The sequence below is a fragment of the Oncorhynchus clarkii genome, chromosome 32 (assembly GCF_045791955.1).
Source record: "Oncorhynchus clarkii lewisi isolate Uvic-CL-2024 chromosome 32, UVic_Ocla_1.0, whole genome shotgun sequence".
NCBI classification, from domain to species: domain Eukaryota; kingdom Metazoa; phylum Chordata; class Actinopteri; order Salmoniformes; family Salmonidae; genus Oncorhynchus; species Oncorhynchus clarkii.
Window position 1 is genome coordinate 6,148,027 of NC_092178.1, and position 25,011 is coordinate 6,173,037.

Below are 25,011 nucleotides of genomic sequence, written 5' to 3' on the forward strand. Positions count from 1 at the left end.
CTAACCTCAGGCTCCTGAGTGGCGCAGCGGTCTAAGGCACTGCATCTCACTGCAAGAAGCATCACTATGGTCCCTGGTTTGAATCCAGGCTGTATCACATCCGACCGTGATTGAAAGTCCCATAGGGAGGCGCACAGTTGGCCCAGCGTCGTCCGGGTTTGGCCGGGGTAGGCCGACATTGTAAATAAGAATTTGTTCTTAACTGACTTGCCTAAATAAAGGTTAAATAAAAAAATGTAAGAACAATCTGACCTTAATGGCCATGTACTCTTATAATCTCCACCAGGCACAGCCAGAAGAGGACTGGCCACCCCTCAGAGCCTGGTTCCTCTTCAGGTTTCTTCCTAGCTTCCTGCCTTTTTAGGGAGTTTTTCCTGATGATGTAAAAAGGACTTTTATAAATAAATGTGATTGAAATTTGATTGATACTGGTAATGTCTGATTGTTTTTGTTTAATTTGCTTTGATGTTTATTTGTTGTTGTTTTATTCATTTATTTTACTTGCTTTGTGAACGCGTTTCCCATGCCAATAAAGGCCATTTGAATTGAATTGAGTCGGAGACCAAGATGAATACGGCAGAGCTTGAAGAATTTTGTAAAGAATAATGGGCAAATGTTGCACAATCTAGGTGTGGAAAGCTCTTAGAGATTTACCTAGAAAGACTCACAGCTGTAGTCACTGCTAAAAGGTGATTCTACTGTATTGACTCATGGGTGTGAATACTTACAGTATAAGTCAAAAGTTTGGACACACGTCACCTGGAATGCATTTTAAATAACAGGTGTGCACTCTTAAAAAGTTAATCTGTGGAATTTGTTTGCTTCTTAATGCGTTTGAGCCAATCAGTTGTGTTGTGACAAGGTAAGGGTGGTATACAGAATATGGCCCTATTTGGTAAAAAGACCAAGTCCATTTTAAGTCAAGAACAGCTCAAATAAGCAAAGAGAAACGACAAGCCATTATTACTTTAAGACATGAAGGTCAGTCAATCTGGAACATTTCAAGAACTTTGAATGTTTCTTCAAGTGCAGTCAGAAAAACCATCAAGTAATATAATATAATGAAACTGGCTCTCATGAGGATCTCCACAGGAAAGGAAGACCCAGAATTACCTCTGCTGCAGAGGATTTCATTAGAGTTAACTGCACCTCAGATTGCAGCCCCAAAAAAATGCTTCACAGTGTTCAAATAAGACACATCTCAACATCAACTGTTCAGAGGAGAGTGTGTGAATCAAGCCTTCATGGTCGAATTGCTGCAAAGAAACAACTACTAAAGGACACCGATAAGAAGAAAAGACTGGCTTGAGCCAAGAAACACATGGACTGGTGGAAATCTGTCCTTTGGTCTGATTTGGTCCTTTGGTCAAGCTTCTTTTTTTTATTTAACTAGGCAAGTCAGTTAAGAACAAATTCTTATTTACAATGACGGCCTACCGGGGAACAGTGGGTTAACTGCCTTGTTCAGGGGCAGAACGACAGATTTTTACCTTGTCAGCTCAGGGGATTCGATCCAGCAACTAGGCCACCTGCTGCCCCAAAATGGTAACTTCTACATTTGCATTGCTTGCTGTTTGGGGTTTTAGGCTGGGTTTCTGAATAGCACTTTGCGACCTCTGCTGACATCTGCTGATAAATGCATTTGATTGATTAATGAGTCCACATTTTTTATTTTTGGTTCCAACTGTCGTGTCTTTGTGAGACAGAGTAAGTGAACGGATGATCTCTGCATTTGCAATTTCCACCGTGAAGCATGGAGGAGGAGGTGCAATGGTGTTTTGCTGGTGACACTGTCAGTGAGATGGTTTAGGATGCTTTGGACCACAGAGTGAAGGAAAAGCAGCCAATAAGTGTTCAGCAGATGTGGGAACTCCTCCAAGACTGTTGGAAAAGCATTCCAGGTGACTACCTCATGAAGCTGGTTGAGAGAATGCCAAGAGTGTGCAAAGCCATCATCAAGGCAAAGGGTGGCTACTTTGAAGTGTCTAAAATCTAAAATCTATTTTGATATGTTTAACACTTTTTTGGTTACTACATGATTCCATATGTGTTATTTCATAGTTTTGATATCTTCACTATTATTCTACAATGTAGAAAATTGTGAAAAATTAGTAGGTATTATCCAAACCTTTGACTGACCTGTATTTTCAGTAAAAACACGTTTTCACTTTGTGTGTAGATGTGTGAGAGAAAAATATATGTAATCCTTTTATTTTCAGGCCGTAACACAACAAAATGTGTAATAAGTCACGTTTCTGAAGGCTCTGTATCTTTCACTCGATGTCATTTATACGTCTGCATACAATCTGCATGATATGGGATCATTCCGAATGAAATACATAAAGAGACATATACACTGACAATGAAACACATTAAGGACACCTGCTCTTTCCATGACATAGACTGACAGGGTGAATCCAGGTGAAAACTATGAATCTCTTATTGATGTCACGTGTTAAACCCACTTCAAAAATCAGTGTGGATGAAGGGGAGGAGACGGGTTTAAAGAAGGGTTTTTAAGCCTCGAGACGTGTGTGCTATTCAGAGAGTGAATGGGCAAGACAAAATATTGAATTGCCTTTTAACGAGGTAGGATAGTAGGTGCCAGGCGCACCGGTTTGTATCAAGAACTGCAACGCTGCTGGATTTTTTTCAGTTTCCTGTGTGTGTGTGTATCAAGAACGGTCCACCACTCAAGGGACATCCAGCCAACGTGACACAACTGTGGGAAGCATCGGCGTCAACAAAGGCCAGTATCCCTATGGAATGACACCTTATAGTGTCCGTGCCCAGACAAATTGAGGCTGTTCTGAGGGAAAAAGCCCATAGTGTAGTTGTTCCTGGACGGTCATTAGGCCTACTTTATAAACAGCTAAGATATAGAAATATCAACAGGCTACAGAAGGAATAGAATGTTGCCTAATAGTGTTTTTATCAATCAATCAATGTATCAAGCAAACGTATTAACAAAGCCTTTTCTGTCACAAAATGCTTTGCCCCAAAGTACTTTACAGACCACTTTATTATAGGCTAATGGCTATAAGGTTTGCACTATTCACTTTTTTGGGGGGGTCGGGACTGAATGTATTAATTAATAATAAAAAATAAAAACCGTTTTGATTTTCCCTCCCAGATGAATAACTTCCTATATCATCCCGGGACAGTGTGGTGGGGTTAGAGGTCAGAAACTGAGACCGACTCCCCGTTTACCGTTTCTTTACGGTTCTGCTGTTGCATCCCGGGACAATGTGACCCTGCACGGATCACCTTCATTAGCTAGTTGGAAACCGTTACGAAAGTTTTGTTCGGTCGACGTGCACGGTTGAGCGTTTCAAGAGAAGTGCCCACATAGCGTCCCCTGCTGCGTTACAGCTACCCATTTAGACGGCTGCGGCTTGCCACAGCAGCGGGAGGTAAGATAAAGGGGCGCTGCCGGTTAGCATCATGTGTCTGCATTAGCATGCCATTATCTCCCACCTCGGCTAAATCAAGATACAATTTGGTGCAAAGTGCTCCGGTTTATGACCTAATTAGCGTGCGCTAGTTATTGGTGCAAGGTAAATGCAATGAGTTAGCTAGCTTTACAACTTAGCTCAAGTTTGCTACTTTTAATAGCTTGCAAGTTACTGTCAACAGCTAAGAGATAGCTAGCGAGCTAATAATTAGCTAGCGTGATAAGCTAACCATATAGCCGAACCAGGCTGCAGCGCGTCAGTGAAAGTGACTGGCGCTTCTCACCTGGCAAACAACAAGCCAACTTGATAGCTAGTTAGGTCCTTTTATTTAGCAACAGGCCACATCTAATTTAACTACAAAACTTTAATCATATTTGAAGTGAAGTTTCTAGCTAGTTGACCCCAGTGGCATTTCTTCCCTAGTCCCTACACCGCATCATCAAGTGTCGCCTACCTCTCCCCCCCGGCAGCTCCATCCAGCCATGCGACAGTGGTGCCTCCCGGCTGCGGCACCGCGAACCGAGCCTCTGCCCACAGGGCGCCTCTCACCCCCGCTGTCAGGTAGGCTGCAGTCGGGCACTGTAATTCCATGGGCATGGGGCAATGACACACATTATTTTACAATCAATGCACATATTTATTTATTCATGTCAGTATATAGCTAACGTTAAACATCATGGCAATAAATACATAGGTTATTTCGCGGAAAGTATTCAGACCTATTTACTTTTTCCAAAACGTGTTATGTTACAGCCTTATTCTAAAATAGATTCAATATACCCATAAACCCCATAATGACAAAGTAAAAACAGGTTTTTAGAAAAAATAAAAGGAAATATGATATTGACATAAGTATTCAGACCCTTTACTCAGTAAGCACCTTTTGGCAGAGATTACAGCCTCCAGTCTTCTTGGGTATGATGCTACAAGCTTGGCACACCTGTATTTGTGGAGTTTCTCGCATTCTTCTCTGTAGATCCTCTCAAGCTCTGTCAGGTTGTATGGGGAGCGTTGCTGCACAGCTATTTTCAGGTCTCTCTATAGATGTTCGAGTCTGGCTGGGCCACAAGGACATTCAGAGACTTGTCCCGAAGCCACTCCTGCGGTGTCTTGGCTGTGTGCTTAGGGTTGTTGTCCTGTTGGAAGGTGAACCTTCAACCCAGTCTTAGGTCCTGAGAGCTCTGGAGCAGGTTTTCATCAAGTATCTCTCTGTACTTTGCTCTGTTCATCTTTTCCTCCATCCTGACTAGTCTCCCAGTCCTTGCCGCTGAAAAACATCCCCACAACATGATGCTGCCACCACCATGCTTCACCATAGGGATGGTGCCAGGTTTCCTCCAGATGTGACGCTGCCACCACCATGCGTCACCGTAGGGATGGTACCAGGTTTCCTCCAGATGTGACGCTGCCACCACCATGCTTCACCGTAGGGATGGTACCAGGTTTCCTCCAGACATGATGCTGCCACCACCATGCTTCACCATAGGGATGGTGCCATGTTTCCTCCAGATGTGACGCTTGTCATTCAGGACAAAGAGTTCAATCTTGGCTTTATTAGACCAGATAATCTTGTTTCTCACAGTCTGAGTCCTTTAGGTGCCTTATGGCCAACTCCAAGCAGTCGGTCATGTGCCTTTCTAATGACAAGTGGCTTCCATCTTGCCACTCTACCATAAAGGCCTGATTGGTGGAGTGCTGCAGAGATGGTTGTCCTTCTGGAAGTTTCTCCCATCTCCACAGAGGAAGTCTGTCAGTGTGACCACCGGGTTCTTGGTCACCTCCCCGACCACAGCCCTTCTCCCCCATTTGCTCAGTTTGGCCAGGCGGCCAGCTCTAGGAAGAGTTTTGGTGGTTCCAAACTTCTTCCATTAAAGAATGATGGAGGCCACTGTGTTCTTGGGGGACCTTCAATGCTGCATATCCTTCCCCTAGATCTACAGACAATTCCTTTGACCTCATGGCTTTGTTTTTGCTCTGACATGCACTGTCAACTGTGGGACCTTTTTATATAGACAGGTGCCTTTCCAAGGCCCTTCTCCACCGATTTGCTCAGTTGGGCCGGGCAGCCAGCTCTAGGAAAACCATCAAGAGTTCCAAACTTCTTACATTTAAGAACGATGAGGGCCACTGTGGTCCTGGGGACCTTCAATGCTGCATATCCTTCCCCAGATCTGTGCCTCAATTAAATCCTGTCTCTGAGCTCTACGGACAATTCCTTCGTCCTCATGGCTTGGTTTTTGCTCCGACATGCACTGTCAGCTGTGGGACCTTTTTTATATAGACAGGTTGTGTGCCTTTCTAAATCATGTCCAATCAATTGAATATACCACAGGTGGAGTCCAATCAAGTTGTAGAAACATTATCAATGGAAACAGGATACACCTGAGCTCAATTTCGAGTCTCATAGCAAAGGGTCTGAATACTTATGTAAATAAGGTATTTTCTATTTTTAATAATTGTGCAAACATTTCTTAACCTGTTTTCATTTTGTCATTATGGGGTTATTGTGTGTAGATTGATAAGGAATTGTCCTTATTAAATCCGTTTTAGAACAAGGCTGTAATGTAACAACATGTGGAAAAGGGGAAGGGGGTCTCGATATTTTCCGGGCTGTGAATCAGCACTGTCTTATTATAACTTAATGAGTCATCGGGCTGTGAATCAGCACTGTCTTATTATAACTTAATGAGTCATCGGGCTGTGAATCAGCACGGTCTTATTATAACTTAATGAGTCATCGGGCTGTGAATCAGCACTGTCTTATTATAACTTAATGAGTCATCGGGCTGTGAATCAGCACTGTCTTATTATAACTTAATGAGTCATCGGGCTGTGAATCAGCACTGTCTTATTATAACTTAATGAGTCATCGGGCTGTGAATCAGCACTGTCTTATTATAACTTAATGAGTAATCGGTTTAGGGTTATGCTCAGGACAAATATGTAAGAGATGTGACTGTGCCAAAGTTCAGCCCGCTACTAGGCATTTATATTAACAGTTCTGACTGAGGCCTCAGTGAAAGTAGGTCAGAGATGTTAAATGATAATATAGATGCCTAGTTGTGGGACAAGGGACCCCATAGAGAATTTGTAAATCAAATTGATCTGTGTCTCTGATACAGTATTTTAGAGACCTTTTTTTTGAAAGTGTCTGTGAACTATTCGTGTCTGTTTTAACCCGTTAGATGTGAGGATGGAGTGTTGTGAGGTGGAGCCGCGTTATACCATCGAGCAGATCGACCTCCTTCAGCGTCTCCGTCTCTCAGGGATGACCAAGCCACAGATCATCCAGGCTTTAGCATCCCTAGAGCGGCTAGATCCCGACCATCGCCCCCCGTACTGCAACGACACCCACACCGCCAACCCCACAACCAACACTACCCCTACCACAGCCTCCGCCGCAGCCTCCTCCTCCTCCTCCTCCTCTTCCTCCCTCTCCTTGGCCTCCGTCACCACGCAGACACCCGGGCTGGATGGCGCCTCCCTGTCGCCTAGCAACAGCTACGAAACCTCGCCCCCGCCGCTGTACCCCCCGGCAGTTGGAGTTCAGAGGTCATTCAGCTATGACATCATGGCGGAGGAGGACTGGGACCTGGAGGAGAAGGTAGAGGAGTACATGAGGTGAGGAGGGGGCAAGAGGGCTGTTGAGAGAGTTGGTTTCATTTATGGAGACAAGAAAAGAGATGTGGGCCTATAGGACAGTAATGAGGAGAGGTGTGGGCCTATAGGACAGTAATGAGGTATAGGCCTATAGGACTGTAATGAGGAGAGATGTGGGCCTATATAACAGTAATGAGGTATAGGCCTATAAGACTGTAATGAGGAGAGACGTGGGCCTATAAGACTGTAATGAGGAGAGACGTGGGCCTATAGGACAGTAATGAGGAGAGACGTGGGCCTATAGGACAGTAATGAGGAGAGACGTGGGCCTATAGGACAGTAATGAGGAGAGACGTGGGCCTATAGGACAGTAATGAGGAGAGACGTGGGCCTATAGGACAGTAATGAGGAGAGACGTGGGCCTATAGGTCTGTAATGAGGAGAGATGTGGGCCTATAGGTCTGTAATGAGGAGAGATGTGGGCCTATAGGACAGTAATGAGGTATAGGCCTATAGGACAGTAATGAGGAGAGATGTGGGCCTATAGGACAGTAATGAGGTAGAGGCCTATAGGACAGTAATGAGGAGAGATGTGGGTCTATGGGACTGTAATGAGGAGAGATGTGGGCCTATATAACAGTAATGAGGTATAGGCCTATAAGACTGTAATGAGGAGAGACGTGGGCCTATAAGACTGTATTGAGGAGAGACGTGGGCCTATAGGACAGTAATGAGGAGAGACGTGGGCCTATAGGACAGTAATGAGGAGAGACGTGGGCCTATAGGACAGTAATGAGGAGAGACGTGGGCCTATAGGACAGTAATGAGGAGAGACGTGGGCCTATAGGACAGTAATGAGGAGAGACGTGGGCCTATAGGACAGTAATGAGGAGAGACGTGGGCCTATAGGTCTGTAATGAGGAGAGATGTGGGCCTATGGGTCTGTAATGAGGAGAGATGTGGGCCTATAGGACAGTAATGAGGAGAGACGTGGGCCTATAGGACAGTAATGAGGAGAGACGTGGGCCTATAGGACAGTAATGAGGAGAGACGTGGGCCTATAGGACAGTAATGAGGAGAGACGTGGGCCTATAGGACAGTAATGAGGAGAGACGTGGGCCTATAGGTCTGTAATGAGGAGAGATGTGGGCCTATGGGTCTGTAATGAGGAGAGATGTGGGCCTATAGGACAGTAATGAGGTATAGGCCTATAGGACAGTAATGAGGAGAGATGTGGGCCTATAGGACAGTAATGAGGAGAGATGTGTGTCTATGGGACTGTAATGAGGAGAGATGTGGGCGTATAGGACTGTAATGAGGAGAGATTTGGGCCTATAGGACAGTAATGAGGAGAGGTGTGGGCCTATAGGACTGTAATGAGGAGAGGTGTGGGCCTATAGGACTGTAATGAGGAGAGATGTGGGCCTATAGGACTGTAATGAGGAGAGATGTGGGCCTATAGGACTGTAATGAGGAGAGATGTGGGCCTATAGGACTGTAATGAGGAGAGATGTGGGCCTATAGGACTGTAATGAGGAGAGATGTGGGCCTATAGGACTGTAATGAGGAGAGATGTGGGCCTATAGGACAGTAATGAGGAGAGATGTGGGCCTATAGGACAGTAATGAGGAGAGATGTGGGCCTATAGGACAGTAATGAGGAGAGATGTGGGCCTATAGGACAGTAATGAGGAGAGATGTGGGCCTATATGACTGTAATGAGGAGAGATGTGGGCCTTTAGGACTGTAATGAGGAGAGATGTGGGCCTATAGGACTGTAATGAGGAGAGATGTGGGCCTATAGGACTGTAATAAGGAGAGATGTGGGCCTATAGGACTGTAATGAGGTAGAGGCCTATAGGACAGTAATGAGGAGAGATGTGGGCCTATAGGACTGTAATGAGGAGAGATGTGGGCCTTTAGGACTGTAATGAGGAGAGATGTGGGCCTATAGGACTGTAATGAGGAGAGATGTGGGCCTATAGGACTGTAATGAGGAGAGGTGTGGGCCTATTGGACTGTAATGAGGTAGAGGCCTATAGGACAGTAATGAGGAGAGATGTGATCCTATAGGACTATAATGAGGTAGAGGCCTATAGGACAGTAATGAGGAGAGATGTGGGCCTATAGGACTGTAATGAGGAGAGATGTTGGCCTATAGGACAGTAATGAGGAGAGATGTGGGTCTATGGGACTGTAATGAGGAGAGATGTGGGCCTATATAACAGTAATGAGGTATAGGCCTATAAGACTGTAATGAGGAGAGACGTGGGCCTATAAGACTGTAATGAGGAGAGACGTGGGCCTATAGGACAGTAATGAGGAGAGACGTGGGCCTATAGGACAGTAATGAGGAGAGACGTGGGCCTATAGGACAGTAATGAGGAGAGACGTGGGCCTATAGGACAGTAATGAGGAGAGACGTGGGCCTATAGGACAGTAATGAGGAGAGACGTGGGCCTATTGGTCTGTAATGAGGAGAGATGTGGGCCTATGGGTCTGTAATGAGGAGAGATGTGGGCCTATAGGACAGTAATGAGGTATAGGCCTATAGGACAGTAATGAGGAGAGATGTGGGCCTATAGGACAGTAATGAGGTAGAGGCCTATAGGACAGTAATGAGGAGAGATGTGTGTCTATGGGACTGTAATGAGGAGAGATGTGGGCGTATAGGACTGTAATGAGGAGAGATTTGGGCCTATAGGACAGTAATGAGGAGAGGTGTGGGCCTATAGGACTGTAATGAGGAGAGGTGTGGGCCTATAGGACTGTAATGAGGAGAGATGTGGGCCTATAGGACTGTAATGAGGAGAGATGTGGGCCTATAGGACTGTAATGAGGAGAGATGTGGGCCTATAGGACTGTAATGAGAGATATGGGCCTATAGGACTGTAATGAGGAGAGATGTGGGCCTATAGGACTGTAATGAGGAGAGATGTGGGCCTATAGGACAGTAATGAGGAGAGATGTGGGCCTATAGGACAGTAATGAGGAGAGATGTGGGCCTATAGGACAGTAATGAGGAGAGATGTGGGCCTATAGGACAGTAATGAGGAGAGATGTGGGCCTATATGACTGTAATGAGGAGAGATGTGGGCCTTTAGGACTGTAATGAGGAGAGATGTGGGCCTATAGGACTGTAATGAGGAGAGATGTGGGCCTATAGGACTGTAATGAGGAGAGATGTGGGCCTATAGGACTGTAATGAGGTATAGGCCTATAGGACAGTAATGAGGAGAGATGTGGGCCTATAGGACTGTAATGAGGAGAGATGTGGGCCTTTAGGACTGTAATGAGGAGAGATGTGGGCCTATAGGACTGTAATGAGGAGAGATGTGGGCCTATAGGACTGTAATGAGGAGAGGTGTGGGCCTATTGGACTGTAATGAGGTAGAGGCCTATAGGACAGTAATGAGGAGAGATGTGGGCCTATAGGACTGTAATGAGGTAGAGGCCTATAGGACAGTAATGAGGAGAGATGTGGGCCTATAGGACTGTAATGAGGAGAGATGTTGGCCTATAGGACAGTAATGAGGAGAGATGTGGGTCTATAGGACTGTAATGAGGAGAGATGTGGGCCTATAGGACTGTAATGAGGAGAGATGTGGGCCTATAGGACAGTAATGAGGAGAGACGTGGGCCTATAGGACAGTAATGAGGTAGAGGCCTATAGGACAGTAATGAGGAGAGATGTGGGCCTATAGGACTGTAATGAGGAGAGATGTGGGCCTTTAGGACTGTAATGAGGAGAGATGTGGGCCTATAGGACTGTAATGAGGAGAGATGTGGGCCTATAGGACTGTAATGAGGAGAGGTGTGGGCCTATTGGACTGTAATGAGGTAGAGGCCTATAGGACAGTAATGAGGAGAGATGTGGGCCTATAGAATTGTAATGAGGTAGAGGCCTATAGGACAGTAATGAGGAGAGATGTGGGCCTATAGGACTGTAATGAGGAGAGATGTTGGCCTATAGGACAGTAATGAGGAGAGATGTGGGTCTATAGGACTGTAATGAGGAGAGATGTGGGCCTATAGGACTGTAATGAGGAGAGATGTGGGCCTATAGGACAGTAATGAGGAGAGACGTGGGCCTATAGGACAGTAATGAGGTAGAGGCCTATAGGACAGTAATGAGGAGAGATGTGGGCCTATAGGACTGTAATGAGGAGAGATGTGGGCCTTTAGGACTGTAATGAGGAGAGATGTGGGCCTATAGGACTGTAATGAGGAGAGATGTGGGCCTATAGGACTGTAATGAGGAGAGGTGTGGGCCTATTGGACTGTAATGAGGTAGAGGCCTATAGGACAGTAATGAGGAGAGATGTGTGTCTATAGGACTGTAATGAGGAGAGATGTGGGCCTATAGGACTGTAATGAGGAGAGATGTGGGCCTATATAACAGTAATGAGGTTAAGGCCTATAAGACTGTAATGAGGAGAGATGTTGGCCTATAGGACAGTAATGAGGAGAGATGTGGGTCTATAGGACTGTAATGAGGAGAGATGTGGGCCTATAGGACTGTAATGAGGAGAGATGTGGCCCTACTGCTCAAAGAGATGGTAGAAGAAGATTAGGAGCGAACGGTGAATCATGAAAAAGAGAAGGATGGTTATTTGAGGTGAACACCGTAGGAGAGGTGGGGGGGGGGGGGGGAGAGAAACTAGTCTTGCGTCTGGAGAGGAGGATGATTATATCATTATCAGACAACGGCCTGAGGCCCTGGTGACGATGACTTATTCTCCTGCTGTTAGCTGTTAGTCTGGCTGATTTGAGTCAGGTGTGTAGGGAGTGAAAGAGATGATTGCATCCAGGCAATCATGTATATCTACCTCCATCACTCCAGTAACCCTGTACATATCTACCTCCATCACTCCAGTATCCCTGTACATATCTACCTCCATCACTCCAGTAACCCTGTACATATCTACCTCCATCACTCCAGTATCCCTGTACATATCTACCTCCATCACTCCAGTATCCCTGTACATATCTACCTCCATCACTCCAGTAACCCTGTACATATCTACCTCCATCACTCCAGTATCCCTGTACATATCTACCTCCATCACTCCAGTATCCCTGTACATATCTACCTCCATCACTCCAGTATCCCTGTACATATCTACCTCCATCACTCCAGTATCCCTGTACATATCTACCTCCATCACTCCAGTATCCCTGTACATATCTACCTCCATCACTCCAGTATCCCTGTACATATCTACCTCCATCACTCCAGTATCCCTGTACATATCTACCTCCATCACTCCAGTATCCCTGTACATATCTACCTCCATCACTCCAGTATCCCTGTACATATCGACCTCCATCACTCCAGTATCCCTGTACATATCGACCTCCATCACTCCAGTATCCCTGTACATATCTACCTCCATCACTCCAGTATCCCTGTACATATCTACCTCCATCACTCCAGTATCCCTGTACATATCTACCTCCATCATTCCAGTATCCCTCTACTTATCTACCTCCATCATTCCAGTATCCCTCTACATATCTACCTCCATCACTCCAGTATCCCTGTACATATCGACCTCCATCACTCCAGTATCCCTGTACATATCGACCTCCATCACTCCAGTATCCCTGTACATATCTACCTCCATCACTCCAGTATCCCTGTACATATCTACCTCCATCACTCCAGTATCCCTGTACATATCTACCTCCATCATTCCAGTATCCCTCTACTTATCTACCTCCATCATTCCAGTATCCCTCTACATATCTACCTCCATCACTCCAGTAGCCCTGTACATATCTACCTCCATCACTCCAGTATCCCTGTACATTGTTATTATGGTACTGACCCTGTATATAGTAACCTTAACCCTGTACATATCTACCTCCATCATTCCAGTATCCCTGTACATATCTACCTCCATCACTCCAGTATCCCTGTACATATCTACCTCCATCACTCCAGTAGCCCTGTACATATCTACCTCCATCACTCCAGTATCCCTGTACATATCTACCATCACTCCAGTATCCCTGTACATATCTACCTCCATCACTCCAGTAGCCCTGTACATATCTACCTCCATCACTCCAGTATCCCTGTACATATCTACCTCCATCACTCCAGTATCCCTGTACATATCTACCTCCATCACTCCAGTATCCTTGTACATATCTACCTCCATCACTCCAGTATCCCTGTACATTGTTATTATGGTACTGACCCTGTATATAGCAACCTTAACCCTGTACATATCTACCTCCATCATTCCTGTATCCCTGTACATATCTACCTCCATCACTCCAGTATCCCTGTACATATCTACCTCCATCACTCCAGTAGCCCTGTACATATCTACCTCCATCACTCCAGTATCCCTGTACATATCTACCATCACTCCAGTATCCCTGTACATATCTACCTCCATCACTCCAGTAGCCCTGTACATATCTACCTCCATCACTCCAGTATCCCTGTACATATCTACCTCCATCACTCCAGTATCCCTGTACATATCTACCTCCATCACTCCAGTATCCCTGTACATATCTACCTCCATCACTCCAGTATCCCTGTACATATCTACCTCCATCACTACAGCATCCCTGTACATATCTACCTCCATCACTCCAGTATCCCTGTACATATCTACCTCCATCACTCCAGTATCCCTGTACATATCTACCTCCATCACTCCAGTATCCCTGTACATATCTACCTCCATCACTCCAGTATCCCTGTACATATCTACCTCCATCACTCCAGTGTGCCTGTACATATCTACCTCCATCACTCCAGTATCCCTGTACATATCTACCTCCATCACTCCAGTAGCCCTGTACATATCTACCTCCATCACTCCAGTAGCCCTGTACATATCTACCTCCATCACTCCAGTATCCCTGTACATATCTACCTCCATCACTCCAGTATCCCTGTACATATCTACCTCCATCACTCCAGTAGCCCTGTACATATCTACCTCCATCACTCCAGTATCCCTGTACATATCGACCTCCATCACTCCAGTATCCCTGTACATATCTACCTCCATCACTCCAGTATCCCTGTACATATCGACCTCCATCACTCCAGTATCCCTGTACATATCTACCTCCATCACTCCAGTATCCCTGTACATATCTACCTCCATCACTCCAGTAGCCCTGTACATATCTACCTCCATCACTCCAGTAGCCCTGTACATATCTACCTCCATCACTCCAGTAGCCCTGTACATATCTACCTCCATCACTCCAGTAGCCCTGTACATATCTACCTCCATCACTCCAGTAGCCCTGTACATATCTACCTCCATCACTCCAGTAGCCCTGTACATATCTACCTCCATCACTCCAGTAGCCCTGTACATATCTACCTCCATCACTCCAGTATCCCTGTACATATCTACCTCCATCACTCCAGTATCCCTGTACATATCTACCTCCATCACTCCAGTATCCCTGTACATTGTTAATATGGTACTGACCCTGTATATAGTCACCTTACCCCTATACATATCTACCTCCTACTGACCCTGTACATAGTGTTTTTGTTCTTCCTTGTCAAAGTTGTTTGTGCTACATGGATATTGATTATTGGTTATAATAGTTCTAATTAATAGTTGTAATTATAGATTATTGCTCCATGGTTGTGTTTGGAGTAAGAAGTGAGTGTCCGCAGCACGTGACAGTAAAACTTGAGGCAACACGGCGCATCGACCAGAAACACACATCTCTTTTTAACATAGAATAAATGTTAAAAGTACAATTTTGGGATTTCCAACAAATTGTTTCTTATATATATAAAAAAAGAAGTGATGCCTTCAGTTTTCATTGGGAAGGCAGATAAAATGGTTCTTTAAAAAAAAATCCAAATCAATCACTTTTGTAAATGTGAAAACACAGAGTCATTTAAATTACTACAGATGCTTAAATATGTCACTTTTGTTTCGAGATGACTTCTGCCAGACCGGGGCTCCTTCCTCCTTCCTGGAGGCAGCCCAGGTTCCAAATCGCATGCAATCAACTTTCAACCGCGGCAACAACAATAATCAAAGACACACATATGTAGCAGATGTTATTGAGGTGTGTAGCGAAACGCTTGTAAACAAAACAAACCAACCCGGGGGAGATTAATCTAAACTCCCAGAAGTCTCTGACAATATAGGAGACAACGATGCTGCAGAAGTCCGAGTGTTGTGATTCTGCCAGATAACTTCCAACTAATGACAAGAAGCTGCGGGGAATCATTGGTGGCTCATCTTTATCTTGTTCTTGATACCGTGTCTTGTTTTGACTGGTCTATTTTGACATCTATGTAAATATGGCTAAACAATTGCCCGCTGGCTGACTAACCAACAACTATTAACACTGTATTCTGAGAGAGACAAGTCCTCCCCCTTGTGAAAATGTATTGATGTTTTCAATGAACATTGGAGACAAAATATAATTCACATCTTGTCAACAATCTAAGCCCTGTCTGTTTTTTTTTTCTCCCCCCCCTCTCAAGGTTTTAGACATTCCAGAAACCACAGTCGCTCTGATTTTATGTGTACGTTGTAGATTTCCAGAAAGGTTGAATCTTGAGTCAACATCTTGTTTATGTGAAAATACAGGGGAGGTAAAACCCATATGGTGAAGAATGTATTCACTTCCACCATTAGTGTTTCCCAAACGTTTTGTAATCCCGTACCCCTTCAAACATTCAGCTGTACCCCTTCAAACATTCATCCTCCAGCTGTACCCCTTCAAACATTCAGCTGTACCCCTTCAAACATTCAGCTGTACCCCTTCAAACATTCATCCTCCAGCTGTACCCCTTCAAACATTCATCCTCCAGCTGTACCCCTTCAAACATTCATCCTCCAGCTGTACCCCTTCAAACATTCATCCTCCAGCTGTACCCCTTCAAACATTCATCCTCCAGCTGTACCCCTTCAAACATTCATCCTCCAGCTGTACCCCTTCAAACATTCATCCTCCAGCTGTACCCCTTCAAACATTCATCCTCCAGCTGTACCCCTTCAAACATTCATCCTCCAGCTGTACCCCTTCAAACATTCATCCTCCAGCTGTACCCCTTCAAACATTCATCCTCCAGCTGTACCCCTTCAAGCATTCATCCTCCAGCTGTACCCCTTCAAACATTCAGCTGTACCCCTTCAAACATTCATCCTCCAGCTGTACCCCTTCAAACATTCATCCTCCAGCTGTACCCCTTCAAACATTCATCCTCCAGCTGTACCCCTTCAAACATTCAACCTCCAGCTGTACCCCTTCAAACATTCATCCTCCAGCTGTACCCCTTCAAACATTCAGCTGTACCCCTTCAAACATTCATCCTCCAGCTGTACCCCTTCAAACATTCATCCTCCAGCTGTACCCCTTCAAACATTCATCCTCCAGCCGTACCCCTTCAAACATTCAGCTGTACCCCTTCAAACATTCATCCTCCAGCTGTACCCCTTCAAACATTCATCCTCCAGCTGTACCCCTTCAAACATTCATCCTCCAGCTGTACCCCTTCAAACATTCATCCTCCAGCTGTACCCCTTCAAGCATTCATCCTCCAGCTGTACCCCTTCAAACATTCAGCTGTACCCCTTCAAACATTCATCCTCCAGCTGTACCCCTTCAAACATTCATCCTCCAGCTGTACCCCTTCAAACATTCAACCTCCAGCTGTACCCCTTCAAACATTCATCCTCCAGCTGTACCCCTTCAAACATTCAGCTGTACCCCTTCAAACATTCATCCTCCAGCTGTACCCCTTCAAACATTCATCCTCCAGCTGTACCCCTTCAAACATTCATCCTCCAGCCGTACCCCTTCAAACATTCAGCTGTACCCCTTCAAACATTCATCCTCCAGCTGTACCCCTTCAAACATTCATCCTCCAGCTGTACCCCTTCAAACATTCATCCTCCAGCTGTACCCCTTCAAACATTCATCCTCCAGCTGTACCCCTTCAAACATTCATCCTCCAGCTGTACCCCTTCAAACATTCATCCTCCAGCTGTACCCCTTCAAACATTCAGCTGTACCCCTTCAAACATTCATCCTCCAGCTGTACCCCTTCAAACATTCAGCTGTACCCCTTCAAACATTCAGCTGTACCCCTTCAAACATTCATCCTCCAGCTGTACCCCTTCAAACATTCAGCTGTACCCCTTCAAACATTCAGCTGTACCCCTTCAAACATTCAGCTGTACCCCTTCAAACATTCATCCTCCAGCTGTACCCCTTCAAACATTCATCCTCCAGCTGTACCCCTTCAAACATTCAGCTGTACCCCTTCAAACATTCATCCTCCAGCTGTACCCCTTCAAACATTCAGCTGTACCCCTTCAAACATTCATCCTCCAGCTGTACCCCTTCAAACATTCATCCTCCAGCTGTACCCCCTCAAACATTCATCCTCCAGCTGTACCCCTTCAAACATTCATCCTCCAGCTGTACCCCTTCAAACATTCATCCTCCAGCTGTACCCCCTCAAACATTCATCCTCCAGCTGTACCCCTTCAAACATTCATCCTCCAGCTGTACCCCTTCAAACATTCATCCTCCAGCTGTACCCCTTCAAACATTCATCCTCCAGCTGTACCCCTTCAAACATTCATCCTCCAGCTGTACCCCCTCAAACATTCATCCTCCAGCTGTACCCCTTCAAACATTCATCCTCCAGCTGTACCCCTTCAAACATTCATCCTCCAGCTGTACCCCTTCAAACATTCATCCTCCAGCTGTACCCCTTCAAACATTCAGCTGTACCCCTTCAAACATTCATCCTCCAGCTGTACCCCTTCAAACATTCAGCTGTACCCCTTCAAACATTCAGCTGTACCCCTTCAAACATTCATCCTCCAGCTGTACCCCTTCAAACATTCAGCTGTACCCCTTCAAACATTCAGCTGTACCCCTTCAAACATTCAGCTGTACCCCTTCAAACATTCATCCTCCAGCTGTACCCCTTCAAACATTCATCCTCCAGCTGTACCCCTTCAAACATTCAGCTGTACCCCTTCAAACATTCATCCTCCAGCTGTACCCCTTCAAACATTCAGCTGTACCCCTTCAAACATTCATCCTCCAGCTGTACCCCTTCAAACATTCATCCTCCAGCTGTACCCCCTCAAACATTCATCCTCCAGCTGTACCCCTTCAAACATTCATCCTCCAGCTGTACCCCTTCAAACATTCATCCTCCAGCTGTACCCCCTCAAACATTCATCCTCCAGCTGTACCCCTTCAAACATTCATCCTCCAGCTGTACCCCTTCAAACATTCATCCTCCAGCTGTACCCCTTCAAACATTCATCCTCCAGCTGTACCCCTTCAAACATTCAGCTGTACCCCTTCAAACATTCATCCTCCAGCTGTACCCCTTCAAACATTCAGCTGTACCCCTTCAAACATTCATCCTCCAGCTGTACCCCTTCAAACATTCAGCTGTACCCCTTCAAACATTCAGCTGTACCCCTTCAAACATTCAGCTGTACCCCTTCAAACATTCATCCTCCAGCTGTACCCCCTCAAACATTCATCCTCCAGCTGTACCCCTTCAAACATTCATCCTCCAGCTGTACCCCTTCAAACATTCATCCTCCAGCCGTACCCCTTCAAACATTCAGCTGTACCCCTTCAAACATTCATCCTCCAGCTGTACCCCTTCAAACATTCATCCTCCAGCTGTACCCCTTCAAACATTCATCCTCCAGCTGTACCCCTTCAAACATTCATCCTCCAGCTGTACCCCTTCAAACATTCATCCTCCAGCTGTACCCCTTCAAACATTCAGCTGTACCCCTTCAAACATTCATCCTCCAGCTGTACCCCTTCAAACATTCAGCTGTACCCCTTCAAACATTCAGCTGTACCCCTTCAAACATTCAGCTGTACCCCTTCAAACATTCAGCTGTACCCCTTCAAACATTCATCCTCCAGCTGTACCCCTTCAAACATTCATCCTCCAGCTGTACCCCTTCAAACATTCAGCTGTACCCCTTCAAACATTCATCCTCCAGCTGTACCCCTTCAAACATTCAGCTGTACCCCTTCAAACATTCATCCTCCAGCTGTACCCCTTCAAACATTCATCCTCCAGCTGTACCCCTTCAAACATTCAGCTGTACCCCTTCAAACATTCATCCTCCAGCTGTACCCCCTCAAACATTCATCCTCCAGCTGTACCCCTTCAAACATTCATCCTCCAGCTGTACCCCTTCAAACATTCATCCTCCAGCTGTACCCCCTCAAACATTCATCCTCCAGCTGTACCCCTTCAAACATTCATCCTCCAGCTGTACCCCTTCAAACATTCATCCTCCAGCTGTACCCCTTCAAACATTCATCCTCCAGCTGTACCCCTTCAAACATTCATCCTCCAGCTGTACCCCTTCAAACATTCAGCTGTACCCCTTCAAACATTCATCCTCCAGCTGTACCCCTTCAAACATTCAGCTGTACCCCTTCAAACATTCAGCTGTACCCCTTCAAACATTCAGCTGTACCCCTTCAAACATTCAGCTGTACCCCTTCAAACATTCAGCTGTACCCCTTCAAACATTCAGCTGTACCCCTTCAAACATTCAGCTGTACCCCTTCAAACATTCAGCTGTACCCCTTCAAACATTCAGCTGTACCCCTTCAAACATTCAGCTGTACCCCTTCAAACATTCAGCTGTACCCCTTCAAACATTCAGCTGTACCCCTTCAAACATTCAGCTGTACCCCTTCAAACATTCAGCTGTACCCCTTCAAACATTCAGCTGTACCCCTTCAAACATTCATCCTCCAGCTGTACCCCTTCAAACATTCAGCTGTACCCCTTCAAACATTCAGCTGTACCCCTTCAAACATTCAGCTGTACCCCTTCAAACATTCAGCTGTACCCCTTCAAACATTCAGCTGTACCCCTTCAAACATTCATCCTCCAGCTGTACCCCTTCAAACATTCAGCTGTACCCCTTCAAACATTCATCCTCCAGCTGTACCCCTTCAAACATTCATCCTCCAGCTGTACCCCCTCAAACATTCATCCTCCAGCTGTACCCCTTCAAACATTCATCCTCCAGCTGTACCCCTTCAAACATTCATCCTCCAGCTGTACCCCTTCAAACATTCAGCCTCCAGCTGTACCCCTTCAAACATTCAGCTGTACCCCTTCAAACATTCAGCTGTACCCCTTCAAACATTCAGCTGTACCCCTTCAAACATTCATCCTCCAGCTGTACCCCTTCAAACATTCAGCTGTACCCCTTCAAACATTCAGCTGTACCCCTTCAAACATTCAGCTGTACCCCTTCAAACATTCAGCTGTACCCCTTCAAACATTCATCCTCCAGCTGTACCCCCTCAAACATTCAGCTGTACCCCTTCAAACATTCATCCTCCAGCTGTACCCCTTCAAACATTCAGCTGTACCCCCTCTAGCACCAGGGTCAGCGCACTCTCAAATGTTATTTTTTTTCCCATCATTGTTAGTCTGCCACACACACACACTATACAATACATTTATTAAACATCAGAATGAGTGAGTTTTTGTCCCAACCCGGCTCGTGGGAAGTGACAAAGAGCTCTTATAGGACCAGGGCACAAATAATAATATAATAATAATCAATAATTTTGCTATTTATTTAACCATCTTACATATCAAATCTTATTTGTTCATCAAAAATGGTGAATAACTCACCACAGGTTAATGAGAAGGTTGTGTTTGGAAGGCTGCACATAACTCTGCAGTGTTGGGTTGTGTTGGAGAGAGTCTCAGTCTTAAATCATTTTCCACACACAGTCTGTGCCTGAGGGCAGAGAATCCACTCTCACATAGGTATGTGGTTGCAAAGGGCATCAGTGTCTTAACAGCGCGATTTGCCAAGACAAGAAACTCTGAGCGCAGCCCTATCCAGAAATCTGGCAGTGGCTTCTGATTCAATTCATTGAATATAGTTGAGAGTCCCTGTAATCCTAGATTCAGATCATTCAGGCGAGAAAAAACATCACCCAGATTAGCCAGTCGTATAAGAATCTCGTCATCATGCAAGAGGTCAGACAAGTGAACATTATGGTCAGTAAAGAACTTTTTAAGCTGGTCTCTCAATTAAAAACAACAACCTGTCAGTACTTTGCCCCTTTAACTAACGCACATCTATATGTTTGGCTATATACGGACTGTTAGTGGAATTCCCACGAGAGAGTATCAGTTAATGTGATTGGATGTTAATTATTTGACCAGGCTTCCTGTATTTTGACATTGTGTTGTTATTTTGCTGAACACCTAAATGGTTGAATTTTTATTTTTTTGGCAGTGAAACGAAGCTACTCAGGTGAGAGAAAAACCTCACCGAAATGTATAGATAGCCCCTTTGGAAAATCTAAATGGACTGTTTGAAAATGTGAATCACGTTTTCATTTGACGGCATTAGTAGATTCACATTAGTGCAGATGTGAGGAGGCAGGAAGTGTGTGTGTGGTCTGTTCTTACTCTGTGGTGTCTGTTGCAGGAAGTGTGTGTGGTCTGTTCTTACTCTGTGGTTTCTGTTGCAGGAAGTGTGTGTGGTCTGTTCTTACTCTTTGGTGTCTGTTGCAGGAAGTGTGTGTGGTCTGTTCTTACTCTGTGGTGTCTGTTGCAGGAAGTGTGTGTGGTCTGTTCTTACTCTGTGGTGTCTGTTGCAGGAAGTGTGTGTGGTCTGTTCTTACTCTGTGGTGTCTGTTGCAGGAAGTGTGTGTGGTCTGTTCTTACTCTGTGGTGTCTGTTGCAGGAAGTGTGTGTGGTCTGTTCTTACTCTGTGGTGTCTGTTGCAGGAAGTGTGTGTGGTCTGTTCTTACTCTGTGGTGTCTGTTGCAGGAAGTGTGTGTGGTCTGTTCTTACTCTGTGGTGTCTGTTGCAGGAAGTGTGTGTGGTCTGTTCTTACTCTGTGGTGTCTGTTGCAGGAAGTGTGTGTGTGGTCTGTTCTTACTCTGTGGTGTCTGTTGCAGGAAGTGTGTGTGGTCTGTTAGTACTGCACTGTTGGAGTAAGATCTAACGATACACACATCTAAAAGTACAAGAATGGAATTAAGAAATATATAAATATTAGATTGAGGAATGTTGGAGTGGCATTAACTAAACTACAGTAGAATAGAATACAGTATATACATATGAGATGAGGAAAGCAGTATGTAAACATGATGTAAACATTATTAAAGTGACTAGTTAGTAAATACAGTAGAATAGAATACAGTATATACATATGAGATGAGTAATGCAGTATGTAAACATTATGTAAACATTATTAAAGTGACTAGTTAGTAAATACAGTAGAATAGAATACAGTATATACATATGAGATGAGTAATGCAGTATGTAAACATTATGTAAACATTATTAAAGTGACTAGTTAGTAAATACAGTAGGATAGAATACAGTATTTACATATGAGATGAGTAAAGCAGTATGTTAACATTATTAAAGTGACTAGTTAGTAAATACAGTAGGATAGAATACAGTATTTACATATGAGATGAGTAAAGCAGTATGTTAACATTATTAAAGTGACTAGTGTTCCATTATTAAAGTGACCAGTGATTCCATGTCTTTGTATATGGGGCAGCAGCCTCTAAGGGGCAGGGTTGAGTAACCGGGTGGTAGCCGGCTAGTGATGGATATTTAACAGTCTGATGGCCCTGAGATAAAGCTGTTTTTCAGTCTCTGGATGGTAGCGGGGTGAACAGGCAGTGGCTCGGGTGGTTGTTGTCCTTGATGATCTTTATGGCCTTCCTGTGACGTCGTGTGCTGTAGGTGTCCTGGAGGGCAGGTAGTTTGCCCCCGGTGATGCGTTGTGCAGACCGCACCACCCTCTGGAGAGCCCTGCAGTTGCCGTACCAGGCGGTGATACAGCTCGACAGGATGCTCTCGATTGTGCATCTGTTGAGGGAGAGGTTAATTTCCTGGCACCCCTCCACCAGGGCTCTCACCTCCTCCCTGTAGGCTGTCTGGTCGTTGTTGGTAATCAGTCCTACTATGGTTGTCGTCTGTTAACTCTGTGGTGCCTGTTCTTCTAGGAGGGACAGTAACCTGGTGAAGGAGGAAATCAAAACCTTCCTCAACAACCGCAGGATCTCCCAGGCCATCGTGGGACAGGTCACAGGTAATACATGTATTCTGCTCAGACAGCTTTCAGTGTACCTGTGGGGGGGGGGGGTACTGTTTATGTAATTTTTGTTTGTCTATTACTGTCTTTCTGTCTAGGATATTTTCTAATGCGTTCACCCTGGCTCTCTTCTCCTCCCCTCATTCTATTCTTCTCCCCTCTTTCTCTTTTCATTCTCTTCTCCTCTCCACCCCTCTTTCTCCTCTCCTCCCCTCTCCTCCCCTCTTTCTTTCTCTCTCCCTTCCTCCCCTCTTTCTTTCTCTCTCCCTTCCTCCCCTCTTTCTTTCTCTCTCCCTTCCTCCCCTCTTTCTTTCTCTCTCCCTTCCTCCCCTCTTTCTTTCTCTCTCCCTTCCTCCCCTCTTTCTTTCTCTCTCCCTTCCTCCTCTCTTTCTTTCTCTCTCCCTTCCTCCTCTCTTTCTTTCTCTCTCCCTTCCTCCTCTCTTTCTTTCTCTCTCCCTTCCTCCCCTCTTTCTCCTCTCCTCCCCTCTTTCCCTCTCCTCCCCTCTTTCTCCTCTCCTCCCCTCCTTCTCCTCTCCTCCCCTCTTTCTCCTCTCCTCCCCTCTTTCTCCTCTCCTCCCCTCTTTCTCCTCTCCTCCCCTCTTTCTCCTCTCCTCCCCTCTTTCTCCTCTCCTCCCCTCTTTCTCCTCTCCTCCCCTCTTTCTTCCTCTCCTCCCCTCTTTCTTTCTCTCTCCCTTCCTCCCCTCTTTCTCTTCTCCTCTCTCTAGGTATCAGTCAGAGTTACATCTCCCAGTGGTTGCTGCAGCAGGGCTTGGAGATGAGCGACTCCAAACGCAGATCTTTCTACCGCTGGTACCTGCTAGAGAAGAACAACCCAGGTAAGAGCCACGGTAGGAGGTGGAGGCTACTGTTTGCTGGGTCTGTCGGGGAGGGGAGGAAAGGGTTCATGTTGACTCTATGACACGTTTATGGGCTCTTTTAGGAAGCTGTTTGTCCATTAGTTTATGTCCCGTCCCTGTGACCAAGGATTGTGACATGGACGGACGAGCGCGCGCACACACACACACACACACACACACACACACACACACACACAGAGTCCTGGAGGGCTGGCTAGAGTTCAGTGAAGGACAGAGATCAGGAGACGAGATATTTATGACGAAAAAAGACACAGTAGGATAAAGAGATCTGTTACTGTAGATACTAATCAATAATGTTAGTCATCTGGCTTGAATGAATGTGGTTTCTGTCTAGCTGTGTCTTAAAGACACAATTACGCTAGCTGTTCCTGTTGACTTCCTGTCTTTGCGCTAACGCTAGTTAGCAATGGCTCCAGAAACGACCTTCGACTTCCTTCAAACTACACACAGAGACATACAAATGATATCTATGAGTGGGGCTCCCGAGTGGCGTAGCGGTCTAAGGAACTGCATCTCAGTGCTTGACGCGTCACTACAGACCCTGGTTCGAATCCAGGCTGTATCACAACCCGTCCTTGATTTGGAGTCCCAGAGGGCGGCACACAATTTGGACCAGCGTCGTTTGGCCGTCATTGTAAATAACCAAATCAGTTAAGAACAAATTGTTAGTTAAATAAAATAAATAAAAATATGACTCTGGTAAAGTAGAACAAGTAGTTAATTGCCAAAATCTTGAACTATCCCTTTTAAGACAAGCTAGAGTAGCATCGTGACCTGATGAGAGAATTAACACCAACCACAGACATGCACTAGGAGGGTTTTCTAAACAACACTAAACGTTTTGCTCAATTCTACGTCAGCAAATGATGAAATAAATAAATAAATCATGGAATGTTTAGGCTACGTCCCACCAGACAAGTGGTTTTTACTCCTATGTCAGTCACATGCATGAAATAAGCGCCTC

General features: G+C 45.4%; 1 protein-coding gene across 4 annotated transcripts in view; it reads left to right on the forward strand.

Moving 5' to 3' along the window:
• Nucleotides 1–3,207: 3,207 nt before the first annotated feature.
• Nucleotides 3,208–25,011, forward strand: part of LOC139391972 (homeobox-containing protein 1-like) — a 29,502-nt gene continuing 7,698 nt past the window's right edge. For 2 of the 4 annotated variants that reach the window (XM_071139573.1, XM_071139577.1), the window contains exons 1-5: nucleotides 3,208–3,413; nucleotides 3,879–4,016; nucleotides 6,641–7,076; nucleotides 23,081–23,166; nucleotides 23,895–24,005. In XM_071139573.1, coding sequence (XP_070995674.1) covers nucleotides 3,938–4,016; nucleotides 6,641–7,076; nucleotides 23,081–23,166; nucleotides 23,895–24,005 — 712 coding nt within the window. In that variant the 5' untranslated portion in view covers nucleotides 3,208–3,413; nucleotides 3,879–3,937. Of the gene's footprint in view, nucleotides 3,414–3,861; nucleotides 4,017–6,640; nucleotides 7,077–23,080; nucleotides 23,167–23,894; nucleotides 24,006–25,011 lie in introns of all 4 variants that reach the window. The other 2 variants (XM_071139575.1, XM_071139574.1) reach the window with 2 other exon arrangements.